This window comes from Pleurodeles waltl, chromosome 7 (assembly GCF_031143425.1).
Source record: "Pleurodeles waltl isolate 20211129_DDA chromosome 7, aPleWal1.hap1.20221129, whole genome shotgun sequence".
In the NCBI taxonomy this organism is placed as follows: domain Eukaryota; kingdom Metazoa; phylum Chordata; class Amphibia; order Caudata; family Salamandridae; genus Pleurodeles; species Pleurodeles waltl.
Window position 1 is genome coordinate 765056862 of NC_090446.1, and position 16539 is coordinate 765073400.

Here is a 16539-nt window from a genome sequence, read left to right on the forward strand (position 1 = left end):
AGCAATGCCTTGTTTGGAAATGGGATTTCCTGTATGAGGTTTTTGGAAAGCAACAAATAATTGTTTTTGTTTTCCGAATTTGTTTGGTTCTATCAATGTAGTACATGAACGCTCTTTTGATGTCTAATGTATGTAGTGCTCTTTCAGCTACAGAATCTGGCTGTGGGAAGAACACTGGTAGTTCTACTGTTTGATTCAAGTGGAACGGTGATATAACTTTTGGTAAAAATGTTGGATTTGTTCGTAAGACTACTTTATGCTTGTATATCTGAATAAATGGTTCTTGTATGGTAAATGCTTGTTTCTCACTTACTCTTCTTAGAGATGTGATGGCAATTAGAAATGCAACTTTCCATGTTAAGTATTGCATCTCACATGAGTGCATGGGTTCAAAAGGTGGACCAATGAGTCGTGTTAAGACAATGTTGAGGTTCCACGAAGGAACTGGTGGTGTTCTTGGTGGTATAATTCTCTTTAGGCCTTCCATAAACGCTTTTATGACTGGTATCCTAAATAGTGAAGTTGAGTGCGTAATTTGCAGATAAGCTGAAATTGCGGTAAGATGTATCTTAATGGATGAAAAAGCTAACTTTGACTTTTGCAAATGTAGTAAGTAGCTTACGATGTCTTTGGCAGATGCGTGTAAGGGTTGAATTTGATTATTATGGCAATAATAAACAAATCTTTTCCACTTATTTGCATAGCAATGTCTAGTGGTTGGTTTCCTAGCTTGTTTTATGACTTCCATACATTCCTGTGTAAGGTCTAAGTGTCCGAACTCTAAGACTTCAGGAGCCAAATTGCTAGATTCAGCGATGCTGGATTTGGGTGTCTGATCTGTTGTTTGTGTTGAGTTAACAGATCTGGTCTGTTTGGTAGTTTGACATAAGGCACTAATGAGAGGTCTAGTAGTGTTGTGTACCAAGGTTGTCTTGCCCAAGTTGGTGCTATTAGTATGAGTTTGAGTTTGTTTTGTTTACCAGATATGGACGGAGTGGGAGAGGGGGAAAAGCGTATGCAAATATCCCTGACCAACTCATCCATAACGCATTGCCCTGAGACTGATCTTGTGGGTACCTGGATGAGAAGTTTCGGCATTTTGCGTTTTCTTTTGTTGCAAATAGGTCTATTTGTGGTGTTCCCCAACTTTGGAAGTAAGTGTCTAATATTTGGGGGTGAATCTCCCATTCGTGGATCTGTTGGTGATCCCGAGAGAGATTGTCTGCTAACTGATTCTGAATCCCTGGAATAAACTGTGCTATTAGGCGAATGTGGCTGTGTATCGCCCAATGCCATATTCTCTGTGCCAGGAGACACAACTGTGTTGAGTGTGTCCCTCCCTGTTTGTTTAGGTAATACATTGTTGTCATGTTATCTGTTTTGACAAGAATGTGTTTGTGGCTTATTATGGGTTTAAATGCCTTTACTGCTAGAAATACTGCCAGTAGTTCTAAGTGATTTATGTGAAACTGTCTTTGCTGAGTGTCCCATTGTCCCTGGATGCTGTGTTGATTGAGGTGTGCTCCCCACCCTATCATGGAGGCATCTGTTATTACGTATTGAGGCACTGGGTCTTGGAAAGGCCGCCCTTGGTTTAAATTTATATTGTTCCACCATTGAAGCGAGGTGTATGTTTGGCGGTCTATCAACACTAGATCTAGAAGTTGACCCTGTTCCTGTGACCATTGTGATGCTAGGCACTGTTGCAAGGGCCGCATGTGCAACCTTGCGTTTGGGACAATGGCTATGCATGAGGACATCATGCCTAGGAGTTTCAGCACCATTTTGACTTGTATTCTTTGTTTTGGATACATGGCCTGTATTACATTGTGAAATGCCTGTACCCTTTGTGGACTTGGAGTGGCAATCCCTTTTGCTGTGTTGATTTTCACCCTAAGTATTGCTGTGTCTGACACGGCTGAAGGTGTGACTGTGTAGTTGATTGAGAAACCTAGTTTGTGGAGGGTTTCTATGACGTACTTTGTGTGTTGTGAACACCGTTCTAGCGTGTTGGTTTTGATTAACCAATCGTCTAGGTACGGGAACACATGTATTTGCTGCCTTCTGATATGTGCAGCTACCACTGCCAGGCATTTTGTAAAAACTCTTGGCGCAGTTGTTATTCCGAATGGCAACACCTTGAATTGGTAATGTACCCCTTGGAATACAAACCTTAAGTACTTTCTGTGTGAAGGATGTATCGGTATATGGAAATATGCATCCTTTAGGTCTAGTGTTGTCATGTAATCTTGTTGTTTGAGCAGTGGGATTACGTCCTGTAATGTCACCATGTGAAAGTGATCTGATTTGATGTAGGTATTTAATGTTCTGAGATCTAATATAGGTCTTAGTGTTTTGTCCTTTTTGGGCATGAGAAAGTACAGAGAGTAAACTCCTGTTCCCTTCTGTTGAATTGGTACTAATTCTATTGCTCCTTTTTGTAGCAATGCTTGGATTTCTAGTCCTAGAAGATCCATGTGTTGTTTTGAAATATTGTGTGTTTTCGGTGGGACGTTTGGAGGGAATTTGAGAAATTCTATGCAATAACCATGCTGGATAATTGCCAGTACCCAAGTGTCTGTTGTTATTTCCTCCCAATGTTTGTAAAACTGGGCTAGTCTCCCCCCCACAGGTGTTATGTTTTGGGGATTTGCGACGTGGATGTCACTGCTTGTTTTGAGGAGTTTTGGGGCTTTGGAACTTCCCTCTACTCTTTTGGAATTGTCCCCCTCTATATTGTCCCCGAAAACTTCCCCGCTGATATTGGCTCTGATAAGTGGGCCTTGTTTGTGAGGTTGTGGGTTCTGTAGCTTGTCCTTGAAACCCCCCTCTTAACTGCGTTTTGTGAAATGTGCCTCTGCTCTGTGGGGAGTAGGGTGCGCCCATGGCTTTGGCCGTATCAGTGTCTTTTTAAAGTTTTTCGATAGCAGTGTCCACCTCCAGCCCAAACAACTGCTGTCCGTTAAACGGCATATTCAGCTTGGCTTGTTGTATTTCCGGCTTGAATCCTGACGTACGCAACCATGCGTGTCTCCTTATGGTTACTGCAGTATTTACTGTCCTAGCAGCTGTATCTGCTGCATCCATTGCTGACCGTATCTGATTATTTGAGATACTTTGTCCTTCCTCCACCACTTGTGCCCTTTTCTGGAACTCTTTGGGTAAGTGTTCAATTAAATGCTGCATTTCGTCCCAATGAGCCCTATCATATCTTGCCAGCAGTGCTTGTGAGTTGGCAATGAGCCACTGGTTTGCTGCTTGTGCAGCAACCCTTTTCCCCGCAGCGTCGAACTTGCAACTCTCCTTGTCTGGAGCTGGTGAGTCTCCCGAAGTGTGAGAGTTTGCTCTCTTGCGAGCTGCCCCTACTACCACAGAGACTGGTGTTAATTGCTGCGTGATATACACAGGGTCTGTTGGCGGTGGCTTGTACTTTTTCTCCACCCTTGGAGTTATGGCCCTGCCCTTTACAGGCTCCTGAAACACCTGTTTGGAGTGTTTTAGCATTCCAGGTAGCATAGGTAAGCTCTGGTATTGGCTATGAGTGGAGGATAGTGTATTAAACAAAAAGTCATCCTCAATCGGTTCTGCATGCAAGATGACATTATGAAAAGCCGCTGCTCTTGACACCACCTGTGTGTAGGCTGTACTGTCCTCAGGTGGCGACGGCCTCGCTGGGTAACAGTCTGGGCTGTTTTCCGACACTGGCGCATCATAAAGATCCCATGCGTCGGGATCATCCTGACTCATTCCAGTATGAGTTGGGGATTGCATCAGTGGTGGAGTGGCTACCGGTGATGTGTGCGTTGATGGTGGTGGAGATGGTGGCGGTGTTGTTTGTCTTGCCACCTTTGCCTGTGGCTGCTTGTCCTTTTCTTGAAAGGCAAGCCTTCTTTTCATTTTAATTGAGGGAAGAGTACTTATCTTCCCTGTGTCCTTTTGGATGTGGAGCCTTCTTTGAATGTAGTCGGGCTCCATTGATTCTAGCTCTTGTCCGAACTTATGTCCTTGCATTTGGGAGGACAGTCCCTGTTCCTCTGTGTAGGAACCTGATTTCGGTTCTGAGGCGTGATGTTTCGGAATGGAAACCTTTTCGGTAGCCTTTTTCGGCTCGGACGACATTTTCTTTATTTTCGGCGTCCCGGTCTCTCGGTGCCGACTCGTTTCGGTGCCGCTCTCTCGGTGCCGAACTTGCTCGGACCCGCTGTCTCGGGCTCGAGTTTGCTGTGTGCCGGTATCTCGACCGGAGTCGGATGACTTCGACACAAGCGTGCCCTTTTTCGGTGCCGATGATCGGTCACCTATTTTTCGGGTTAAGCCATGGCCTACTGGCGGTGGTGTCCCCTGGGCTTTTGTTGTCTTCTTGTGAGTTTTATGTTTCGACGTCTTACTCACGGTTTTAGGCGTTTCTTCGGGATCGAGCTCATCCGAGTCAGACTCCTGGATGGAGAAGGTTTCTTCTTCCTCCTCCAAGTGCCTTTGTCCTGTCGGCGCCGACGCCATTTGCAGTCTTCTTGCTCTTCGCTCTCTTAATGTCTTCCTCGACCGAAACGCTCGACAGGCTTCACAAGTATCTTCTCTGTGTTCTGGAGACAAACACAAGTTACAGACTAGGTGCTGATCTGTATACGGATACTTGTTGTGACATTTGGGGCAGAAGCAGAATGGGGTCCGTTCCATCAGCCTTGAAGAGACACGTGGCCGGGCCGACCAGGCCCCAACGGGGGATCGAAAAAAAAACAAAGGGCCACCAGAGCTCTTCAGAAGTCGGTGTCGATCTGTTGTAACTAACCCGATACCGAACGCAAACAATACCGTCGAATTTTCCGATATTCTAACTATCTTTCCGAACCAAAACGCAGAGCGAAAAAGAACACGTCCGAACCCGATGGCGGAAAAAAACCAATCTAAGATGGAGTCGACGCCCATGCGCAATGGAGCCGAAAGGGGAGGAGTCCTTCGATCTCGTGACTCGAAAAGACTTCTTCGAAGAAAAACAACTTGTAACACTCCGAGCCCAACACTAGATGGCGGGATGTGCAAAGCATGTGTATCTGCAGCTACACATGCCATCGAACGTACCATAATATAATAAATCAAAAGTCTTATAACTGTTATTTAAAAAAATTGTTTCAAAAACGGACATGCTAAGGATTTATTAACGGACAAGGTCGTAACTAATATTCCAGTACAGCGCCTGCTTCTTCGCAAGCTGATGCTGCCCTGTGGTCCTCTCTCAATCTCCACGCGGTAGCAGCAGGGTTTCCTGGTGTTCCACAGTCACTACTGCTGAGAAGATGGCAGCGGAGTGCAGTTAAAGCTCCTCTTTGACCACTTTCAGGTGAGAACATCGAGGTTGTAGCCGGTGTCGTGGACATGGGGGCAACGAAGTGGACAGCTTACCCACCCTTGATCTATACTGCTAACGCTGCTGCGCTGAGGCATGTACTAGGAGTTTGCGGCCTTGTCAGGGATCATACAGAGTTACAACTCACTCCAACCTTCTTGCCATCACGGACCTTTAAAGGATAACAAAAACGTTTCTACATGCCGGGGGCAGAGATCACCGGGTCACTCCCTGCCTCACTGTTGTTGCTCCGCAAGTGAAGCTTGAGATCCCACAAGGGCAGGGGCACTGTTTGTCAAATGGGGCACAATGTTTAAAGTTTATCAATTTGTTTATAAATTTTGGTGTCCTATTAATGAATTGAGCTAACCATTTATGTTGTGACTATTTAAAATATGAAGCCAGGTGCAATTTAGAAGTAACCATGTTTCTTGAAAATGATATTTTTGTTTTGGTGTCTCTCTAGGGGCCGTTTTGAACATTACAGTCTAATGCCAAATGTTTAATTTTGATAAAGGTTTATATGATAATTGTATGCGTTTTAATAAAATCTCCATATTGCAATTATGACAATAATTCAGGCCAACTTAATATCCTTATTACCCTATAACTGTTTGAACACTCTTGATATGTTTCGGTGACCCTTCTAGTTTATTTCTCCTCCGTGGCTTTCTTGTGTCTTTTTTTGGAAATTTTGTTAGCCAGCTAGCAACTCTGATGGTGGGGTGGTGAAAGTGGTATTCTACAGGAATTAGCATGGCAGATTTAAATTAGGATGCTAAATGGCAGCATTTTCATAGAGGACGAAGGTAAATAGAAGTATTTTAGTTATATGCAGGACCACTGGAACTATGTGGCAGGAGAAGACAGAAGTATGAAACAGGGTGGACCAATTTATGTGGCAAGAAAAGTCCAGTTATGAATTTAAAATGTCAATATTTGTAACTCAAGCAAAGGCGGGTTTTTGCTTATAGCTACATGTGGGTACTAAAATGGTACTTATGATAAAGATGCCCAAACAGTGGTACCAAGCTTAAAAATTATGAAATACTGAACTAATACTATTACACAGTGTGCTGAATTATGCCACATAATTTGCTAGTTCGTGCCACATAATTCACTCAAACCTGCCTCATAATTTGGCCCTCTCCTACCGCATAATTCCAGTGGCCCTGCTTATATAGGCACATCAGGCCTCGCACTGTAGACACAGCAAGACTAGAATTTTTAGAAAAGGATTCACGGAGTGTGTAAGAAATTCGACTTATCTGGGGTGGTTAACTACCCACCTCAAGGAATAATTGCAACCCATATAAAGGTGAACCCTCAAAGCCACTAAAGTAACCTGAGTTCTCCTTCTGGTAGATGTGGCGCAGAGGTGACAGGCTTAACCTAGGGCAATGTGAATTAGAAAAACAGAATAAAACATGATAAACAAAATGCCAAAATCCCAATAAGGGGAACCACAGATGTGAATTTTTACATTTTTAATTTGAACTAGCACCAAGAAGCACACAGTGCCAACGAAAATCCATGGCTGTAGTAGATCAGGACTAAGGCGCAATTTGAGACTGATTGCAATGGAGCATGGGTCAGATGTACCTACTACGTTCATGTTGGTCAAAGATTTTACTTTCTGATTTATTCCTTTAAGTCCCTAACCACCACAGGTTTAAACGTCTAAAGCCCTTATGGACCTCAGGGGAGGCACTTAGAAACTCAAGAGTTGGCAGACAGAGGCTAACAGCACTGTCCAGTTGAGGTCCCCGTAAGCCTGGTCAGCTTAAGGAAAGTTCTCCTGTAGCTTGCTGTATCCATGTGACTTGAAAGGGACATCAGCCTTATGATCCTTAGAGGTCACTTCTTTGTTTTGGGCACAAGAGGAAGCAGATCCAGGCCTTTAGGGCTCGTCTCAGGATAGACAACACGTGCAGCCCTCTTTTGCTCTTCCTCAGGTCAGGGGAAGATTGAGGTGGCATGACCACCACCGGTCGCATCCAGGATCCAAAGCCGAAGTCACTGTGGCATGAAACCAAAAGTGGCCCCTGTCAACTCCTCAGGGTTTAAAGGCGAGCCAAAGGTATCGGCCCACCCAAATACAAGGAGCATGGTCTCAAACCTCTTATTTGGGGAAGCCAGCCCAGGTGCAGGCTCAACCTCTGAGCGAGGCCTAGAATGCAGATGCTCCTGCGTCTCATCAGCCAACGGACAAGGATAAGTTGAAGAGCGCTTCGACGACTTCTTGTGCCAATTCTTACCCTAGTGTCCCGATGACTTGGAGTGGGATGACTACCTCATTCTCCGTAACCGCACCTGTAACCTTTCTCTCGACCAGGACCTTGGACGTTGCGTTGCCGTCAGCCTGAGGGATCGCTCCCTCAAAGCCTTTAGGTTCTTGGCACTGCCGTTCGACTTAGCGTCATGGTCACATTCGAGGCACCACAGCAAACAAGGTGCAGGTTGGTCACAGACATCAGACGATGACAGATGCCGCATAGCTTGAAGCTGACCTTTTTTGATGGCAGCCCTGCCACACCAGGAAGTAAAACCTTAAAAACAAGTTGACAAAAAGTTTTGAAAAAACTCAGTGAAAAAGTGACTGACGTGATAACTCTCTCTGGATCTGCGCTACTAGCATGGAAAGATAAGACAGACACCAGGGTGCCTGGGTGGCGTCTATATAGGTGCAGCGGATGTCACTTACAGCACGGATGACGCATGTGGAGTCTATCAATGCCACCCACTGCAGCGCAGGGGTACAGCTCAGGAAAACTCTTTAGGATACACCATGACCCCACTGGAAAATTCTAAGGTAAGGAATCTGCAGCTATACGTCTATCAGAGCTGTTGTAGCAGTACAATATTATATTAGAATGCTGATCTAGCGTTATAAAAGCAGTGTGTCCTCAACATATGAGATGTCATAGAAGCTAAATATTCTGATCACATGCTGAAGGAGGTTCTACATATGATAAAGATCCTTGAGGGGGCTCCACAGGAGTCCTAGCAGATGGCTTTTGAGAACAAGGGGGGGGGGGATGTCACCCTCTGTGTACATAATTTTAAGAAAAATGGAACCATCTTAGTGTCATTATATTGTAGTAGACTTCATCAAATGTAGCTGAAATATCTTATAGGAGGACTGTCGTAGTACCTTAACCTGTCCTGAACAGCTGTGAGAGCTATTTTGGTTCATGACTGGACCTGAATACTGCTTGAAATCAGTCTAAAAGCTCTTTATCTTGAAATAAACTTTAGTGCACTGGTGCAAATTCTTTCCACATTTTTTGTCAAAGCAGGGAGCAGTGTGATCGGTAAATAGTTTAAATGATTAGATAGGTTCATCTTGCTTTTCTAAGAAACTGTTTAGTGACTGCCCATTTTGATTTACAGGGACACAGTCTACATCAAAGCTTAAGTTATTTTTTTTATTTTTATTTTTGGTAACTATTATTGGTACTACTGCAGGAGCTAGCTGCTGGCGCATTGAGGTATGGCACGGGTCTGTCAGAGATAATCTGACCTTTCAGATGCAAGTGAGAGAGTGATTTTCATAATTTGAGATCTTTTGAGTTCAATGTGATGACAGGAAGGTAGTCAGAATAGGTTTCTGCCCTCAAGAGCTAAATCTTTGGAGGTATGTTTTGGTGTATTTGTTAACCCCCGGATAAAAAGATTGAGCAGGGCAACTTAGGTAGCATAATATTAATATTCCACTTAAATAAGAAAATAAAGTTGATTCAGTTGAATGTGGACAAACCAATTTAACACAATCGGTGATTATGGAGAATAGAGGAGGTCTTACCTTTGCTGGACGTGTACAGGAGTGCAGATTGAAACGAAACCACTTGCATGTCAGTAAGGTTCTCATCTACTGACATCTGCACTGCATAACCTGCATCAGGGTTCACATTGGGCAAAGACAACAAATCTGTGGATCGCACAAAGAAGTTGCCATGGAAGGTATGTATGGAGAGACCTAAAGTGGAAAAAATAAAATATAAATGCAGCTCACACAAATTGAACAGAATCTAAAATATCTGTTTACACAGCTTAGGCCAGATCACAGAACTCCAATACACGAACAAATTCCACAAGCAAGATCAATGGGTTGAAATTAATTTTAGTGAGACATAGAGGGTCATTCTGACCCTGGCGGCCGGTGGCCGCCAGGGCCACCGACCACGGGAGCACCGCCAACAGGCTGGCGGTGCTCCAATGAGCATTCTGACCGCGGCGGTTCAGCCGCGGTCAGAAGCGGAAAGTCAGCGGTCTCCTGACTTTCCGCTGCTCTTTGGAATCCTCCATGGCTGCGGAGCGCGCTCCGCAGCCATGAGGATTCTGACCCCCCCTACCGCCATCCAGTTCATGGCGGGAAAGCCGCCATGAACAGTATGGCGGTAGGGGGGGTCGCGGGGCCCCTGGCGGCCCCTGCCGTGCCCATGCCAATGGCATGGACACGGCAGGGGCCCCCGTAAGAGGGCCCCGAAAAGTATTTCAGTGTCTGCCTTGCAGACACTGAAATACGCGACGGGTGCCACTGCACCCGTCGCACCTTCCCACTCTGCCGGCTCGATTACGAGCCGGCATCCTCGTGGGAAGGTCGTTTTCCCCTGTGCTGGCGGGCGGTTTTACTGGAACCGCCCGCCAGCCCAGGGGAAAACTCGTAATACCCGCCGCGGTCTTTTGACCGCGGCGCGGTAATTTGGAGGGCGGGATCCTGGCGGGCGGCCTCCGCCGCCCGCCAGGGTCATAATGAGGCCCATACTGTCTTGCTACTTAAACAATGGGCTGTTGTGGACACCTCAGCATATTATTGCTCTTACGTAGTAGTTTTTTTTTTTTTTAATGAAGATACAATGAAGTAAACTTTCCTGTTCAACATTACATCTCAGAAATTGAGCTGGGTATTTAACTTGGGCTTCATTTTGTTTTTTAAATTGCATTACAATATACGATATGGGATTCAAATTTGTATAGTGATAACTATGACAGCAGAGAGCATTCTCAATCTGGGCACCATTTCCTTCCTGGATGGATAGGTCACTCACTGAAGTCCAAAGTGAGGAGGAACTTCATTAGAATAAATAGGCTGGGAAAGATCTTAGTATTATCTTCCCTGCATAAGAAACTTCTACTTGGCTGCATGGACACAGAATAGAAATTACATGTTTACTGCCAACAATAGTATGTGAGTGAGTGAGTGAGTGAGTGTGTGTGTGTGTGTGTGTGTGTGTGTGTGTGTGTGTGTGTGTGTGTGTGAGAGAGAGAGAGAGAGAGAGAGAGAGAATGTGTTAATTCACATGTGGACAACCCGATTTAGCACAATAACTGTATGCAGACATTTACAGGCAACCACTAAGAGCATCGTCTGACCCAAACCAACAGTGTCAGATGAATATTTTTCTTTAACGTGTCATACTGTGACGTAAAACAAGTGCAAGTAAATATGGAGAAGCGATTAAACAGGACATAGAAGAGTTGAAGGCAAGCTAGCACCCAGAATTAAAAATGTGAGAACACTATTAAATGTAAAATACCAATTTTATAAGAGGAATGAGCACTGGTTAAAGAAGATGCCTTTATATAGATTGGGATTCACGATCTGGAAAAATGAATCTGCGCACACAAGGCTAAATGCAAGCTTTTTTCAATTTTTACTTTTTAAATCTGTTAAACATATTAAAAAATATATTTATTAATCAAATGCTACAACAATACTCAATAAAAATCTCCCTAATATTTACACTGTCTCTTAAATGTAGGTTTATAAATTGCCATAATTCTAATTAACAAGCAATGAATGAAGACCACTATTGAGTCATCTATATAGCTGGGCACAACAACATATTGTTTGCATGAAGTTATATATAACCTCCTGGCACTGGATATTTATTATTGTGATTTTTCCCGTAATTTAAAACTGCTATCAAGAAAGGAACAAATTGTTGACGGTAAGCTGATGTTAATATCGGACATGAAAAAGCTATGGTGCTGTAAATTATGCAATATTGACCCAATAACTCTTATTCAGCTATACATCTACATCAGTGATTCAAAGAGTAGCATCATCTCATTCATATAACATCCATTGACCGTTCTGGTCATGTTTGTCTGTTTGAGAGATTAGTCTGATATCTTCATGCAGGAAAGTGCCAGGACTTCACCATCCTCTAGGATTTTCAATGGTGCATATATCTCTCTGAGAAGTGAATTCCATAACTTGGCTGCTTGGAATACGCAAAACAAGTTACTTATCTTTATTGGTTATCTTTATCGCTCAGTAGATTCCTCACCTTGCTAATAATCTCCAGGTGTCATAGTGGATCTGGAAACTTGAAAAGCTGTTCCCCTGCATACCGCTAGGTGGTGTTGTGCGGCTCTGCACCACTGCTGCTCCACTTGAGAAGTGATGGTGGAACCACATTTAAGAGCCACCCATGGGCACAGATGTCCAGTGCAGATATGACCAGTGTGTAGATCTCTAGACTGGGACATTTCAGATTGAGCCCAGTTCACAGAATTGAAAGGTGTAAGGTTTGGTGTGGGATCTGCGCTTAGCTACAGTAGTCACATGAAATACTGTTTCCATAGGTAAGTAACTTGTTCTTTTAGTGGATCCTTCTAACTGCAGATTACTCACCTTGTGAATAGATACCCATACAGTAAAAAGTCCTGGAGGACCGAGCTGGGAAAATGCCCCTTCCAACAGACCGGACTGTCTTGAGGCAGCAATGTTTTGTAAATGTATGTACTGAAGCCCACATGGCTTCCTGATAAGAAGTCCAGGACAGGCACTCCATGTGCTAATGCAGAGGTAGTGGCTTTCCCAGCAGTCACAAAGTCATCCACACTGCTTTCCAGGACAGGGGCTGAAGCATCAGGATAATAACCCAAGGGCCCTGGACTCTCCGGGGCAAAGGCGGTGAACATTACCGTATTCAGAATGGCTCTGATTAAAGAGTCTGAAGTGACTTTGGCTCCCCAACAATGTTGGGAGTTTTGCTGTTGTCTGGAGTTGGTTAATGACTGCCTCTGGCAAGCCCACATTCAACAGCGAGCTGTCAATGCATAAGACAACCTTAACCTTAAACCCAGAGCTGTGCTGCTACTACTATCACCACCACCACTTTGGTGAACACCCGGAAGACACCAATGAGGCCAAAGGGAAGGCTGCATGCAGGAAGTTGTTGAAAGAGCAGAGATCTAAAACAGGACAACAGCCTCCACCCGTCTTTGGCATAAGCAAGTAGCAGGAGTGTAGAAACATGCTCCTTTTTGACACTGCCACCCCCACTTTACACCTGGTAATTGATGCAATTTTGACTATAAGTGAAGTGGGTTCCTGCTAACCAGGTCCCCAGTCCCAGATCCCTTCCCCTAAAACTAAGCAATTGTTCCACAATTGGTAAAACATTTGCCACCCAGTAAGTCTGTAGTAAATGGTATCTCTGGTGCTTAGGGCATTGGAACCACAAAGGGCCCCCAAGGGCTGCAGCATGAATTGTGCCACCCCTCAGGGACCCCTCACCTAGCACATGCAGACTGTCACTGCAGACCGCGTGACTTGGAGCAGCTAAAAGTAAAAACACGACATGGCACACAGCCTGTGCGCCATGTCCTCTAACACTGCATGCAATATATGTAAGTCAGCCCAACAGCTGGCCTTACAGCCCAAAAGCAGGGTGCACTATATTACATGCAAGGGCATTTCTGCAACAGCAGATATTCCCCTATGTCATTGTTGAGTCTTAGACTTAGTGAGTGAACAAGGGAGCCATTTTAAGTACATATGCTGGACACTGGTCCATACGAGTTCTCGAGCTACGTGATGGCTTCACTGAAAATAGGGACACTTGGTATCAAATTATTGTATTAATAAACCCTCAATAATTCCAGTGATGAATTTATTAATACATGCACCCAGAGGGCACCTTAAAGGCGCCCCTAAAACCTACCAACTACTGATGTGCTGACTGACTAGTTCTAGCCACCCTGCCACCAACAGACATGCCTCTGACCCCCAAAGGTGAGAGCCTTTGCTCCTGGGTGGTCAGGAACAAAGCCTGCTCTGCAGAGGTGTTTAAACACCCTACCCAACAGAATGACAATCAAACCTGCATTCCAAGGCAGGGAGCTCAATTAAGCCCACTGCCCTTGGTATACAGATCTGGCTTCCCTCAAAGTAGAGATGTCGACCCTCCCAAGGCCCTTTGGCACCATGACAGCTGGCATTACAGCCCTAAGGCAGGGTGCATAATATTGCATGCAAGGTCCTTTCTGCGACAGCAGATATTCCCCTGCTATGCCACTGTCGATTCTTAGACAAAGTGAGTGAACAAGGAAGCCATTTTAGGAACATGTGCTCAACACTGGTCAATACGAGTTCCTGAGCTACATGATGGCTTCACTGAAAATAGGGATGTTTGGTATCAAACATCTTGTATTAATAAGCCCTCAATGATTCCAGTGATGGATTTATTAATACATACACCCAGAGAGCACCTTAGAGGTGCCCCTAAAACCTACCAGCTACCGGTGTGCTGACTGACTAGTTCTAGCCAACCTGCCACCACCAGACATGCTTCTGACCCCCAAAGGTGAGAGCCTTTGCTCTTGGGTGGTCGGGAACAAAGCCTGCTCTGGAGATGTGTTTATACATCCCACCCAACAGGATGACCATCCAATCTGCATTCCAATGCAGGGGGCTCAATGAAGCCCACCGTCCTCGATATGCAGATCTGGCTTCTCTCAAAGGAGAGATGCCGACCCTCCCTGCCCCAAGGCCCATTTGGCACCAGAACAGGTGGGGAAATTAGTCAGAGATGAGCACCCACCTCTCAGGCCAGTCCCACTTCTAAGGCGTGCTGCCTGATGTGGACATAACTTTTGAAAGTCTGCACTTTTGGTAAGGGCAGAACTAGGAATTCTGGAACAGGGTTATGCCCATTTTCCAAAAGAAGTGGTCATATAGGGGTTGTACTGACCCCAGGGGTAAGGAGCCCACTTGACTACTACCCTACACCCCCTAAATGCCTCTTAATCCAGTATTTATGGGAGTCGCTGGGACCAGGAAATAAGATTCATGCTAACCTACGAAGGAGGAGGACACTAAAGAGCTGCAAAAGCAAAGACTGAGGAAGGAGCTCCTGATGTGGACCCAGCCCTGCCAGCTTGTCTGCTGCTCCCATCAAATTGCGTCAAGGTTGTCTCCTCCTGCAAGCTTTTGTGTCTCCAAAAGACTAGGAAGACTGCCTGCCTTCAACAAAGACCCAGGAACTCCTGTGAAGCAGCAGAACACCTTCCCTGCATCTTGCAGATACACCACGAGAACTGCGAGGATTATGGACTGCTGAAAACCCAACACGTGAAAGCATCAACACAACTGTGCCGCCTAGCACGAGTTGAAGTGGACCAATGGTGACAGCGTGGTCCCCCGGCCCTTTGGATACAAAGCCCAACTCGGACTTGCCCATTGTGGACTCACCGATGCCGCCTACAGCCTCTGCCCACAGGTGCCCTAAACTGCAAGTGCTCCCGATGGAGAAAAACTCCACCTCAAGACACCTCTGCACCTGTTGCCCTGGCACATGTAGAAGAGGACCTAAGGTGTCCCCATTTCTCCGAGAATCGTGAGAGCTGATCCCACTTTTTGGTTTAGCCCGACTGGCCTCCCCGTCCAAACCTGCGGCCTCTTCGTAACGGACCAATCCCCACAGACTAAAATTGGGCACCAATATTCTTCTGCACCTGGCCACCCTAGTGCTGCAAGGTGTGACCTGTAGTGTGGCCATGGACCTTGCCCCAAACTCACCTGAAGTCCAGGAAATTGGTCCCACAAGTCACTGTACTGTACCTGAATGCAGTACTTGTTTTTCCTCCACAGGATAACATTCCCTCCTCTGAAAAATGCACTACGTTGACTTTTGAAACCTGAAAAGATTTTTCATACAAAATGTACTTACATGATTGGATTGATTCTAGTGCCTAAACATATGGAAAGATACTTGTTACTTTTCTAATTTGGTGTGGATCTCCTTCTTGAGTCGCGTGTCTCATTTATTGACTGTGTGCCTATAGTAAAGGTTCTAACACTCCTCCATGATAAGCCTAAGGCAGCCTGACCACACTATCCCCTAAAAGAGCACCACGGGACTGCTAGAGCAAGCTCCTGTCCACTAGTAAGGAAGCCTCTATACTCTTTGCACAATATATATCATTTTGATATATCATATAACAAGCAAGCTTCCTACAGGTAGTAACACTCAATTCCTACTTCTGAGGCCAGAACTCTCTCTTTGCCCCCTTTGGCCAGAAGGGGCTACGGTTCCTGCTATTAGATGGACCGAAAGCAGTGGATGGTGTACTGGGGTAGAAAGGAAGGGAAGGGCTCACTTGTCTGTTGTGAAGGCCTACCAACCTCCTGGGGGAAATATCGGATCCTACCTCTGACAGGATGGTTATGTGCCAGCAAGGACAAACTAAAGTGGTTTTGCTGTGGCAAATGCTGGAAGGGTGGGGCTGAGCAGCACTTGGTCTCTGCTGTCCTTGTGATTTCTGGGAGCCACAGCCTTCGTCACAAAAGGGCTGAAAATGTTTGTGTGCTGGAGGATGCCTCTGGCAATGACCAAGGGGGAACCCCCAATGGTAGCCATGAAAATGAGCGACTGGTAAGATCTCAGTCAAGGATACAGCTGGCATTTAGCAATCTTAGAGCAAGGCTTGTGGAAGAAAAAAATATTTTACCAAAACTCTGTTTGGACTCACGGTCTAGAGGAGTGGTAGGGAAAGCATTCAGACTGACCCAAGGCTTGGCCGAAGGGCCCAAAAGGGTTATCTTAAATGCTTTGTCGAATGGTGTAGGTGGCTCAGCGGGAGCCTGGCAAGATGGAAGACTTCTGTCAAAACACTGATTTTTTACTTCCATGTTGGCAATCAGAGGTCTAATGCTTAAGCTGCCCTTCCCATTGTGACAGAGAAAGAGGTGCTTTCTGTAAAAGGACCCGGGGGAGACACAAGGTCAGTATCAGGTGAGGTGTCAAGCCTACTGACATCATGATGCTCTTCATACCAATTATCCTCATCATACTGGGGAACATAATTGCCCCTGTCACCACAGTTTCATTGTCAGAGCCTGGATACTGCTATGCGGTAAGAGCAAAGTATTAGAGTCAGATGGATTGTCAAGAGGCTGC

At 45.4% G+C, this 16539-nt stretch overlaps 1 protein-coding gene across 1 annotated transcript in view; it reads right to left on the reverse strand.

Annotated features, from left to right (window-relative positions):
* The window catches only part of SEC24A (SEC24 homolog A, COPII coat complex component), a 446244-nt gene that overhangs the window by 100750 nt on the left and 328955 nt on the right, over positions 1-16539 (reverse strand). The window contains exon 16 of the mRNA XM_069199250.1: positions 9150-9323. Within this exon, the coding sequence (XP_069055351.1) occupies positions 9150-9323 (174 nt within the window). The remainder of the gene's footprint in view (positions 1-9149; positions 9324-16539) is intronic.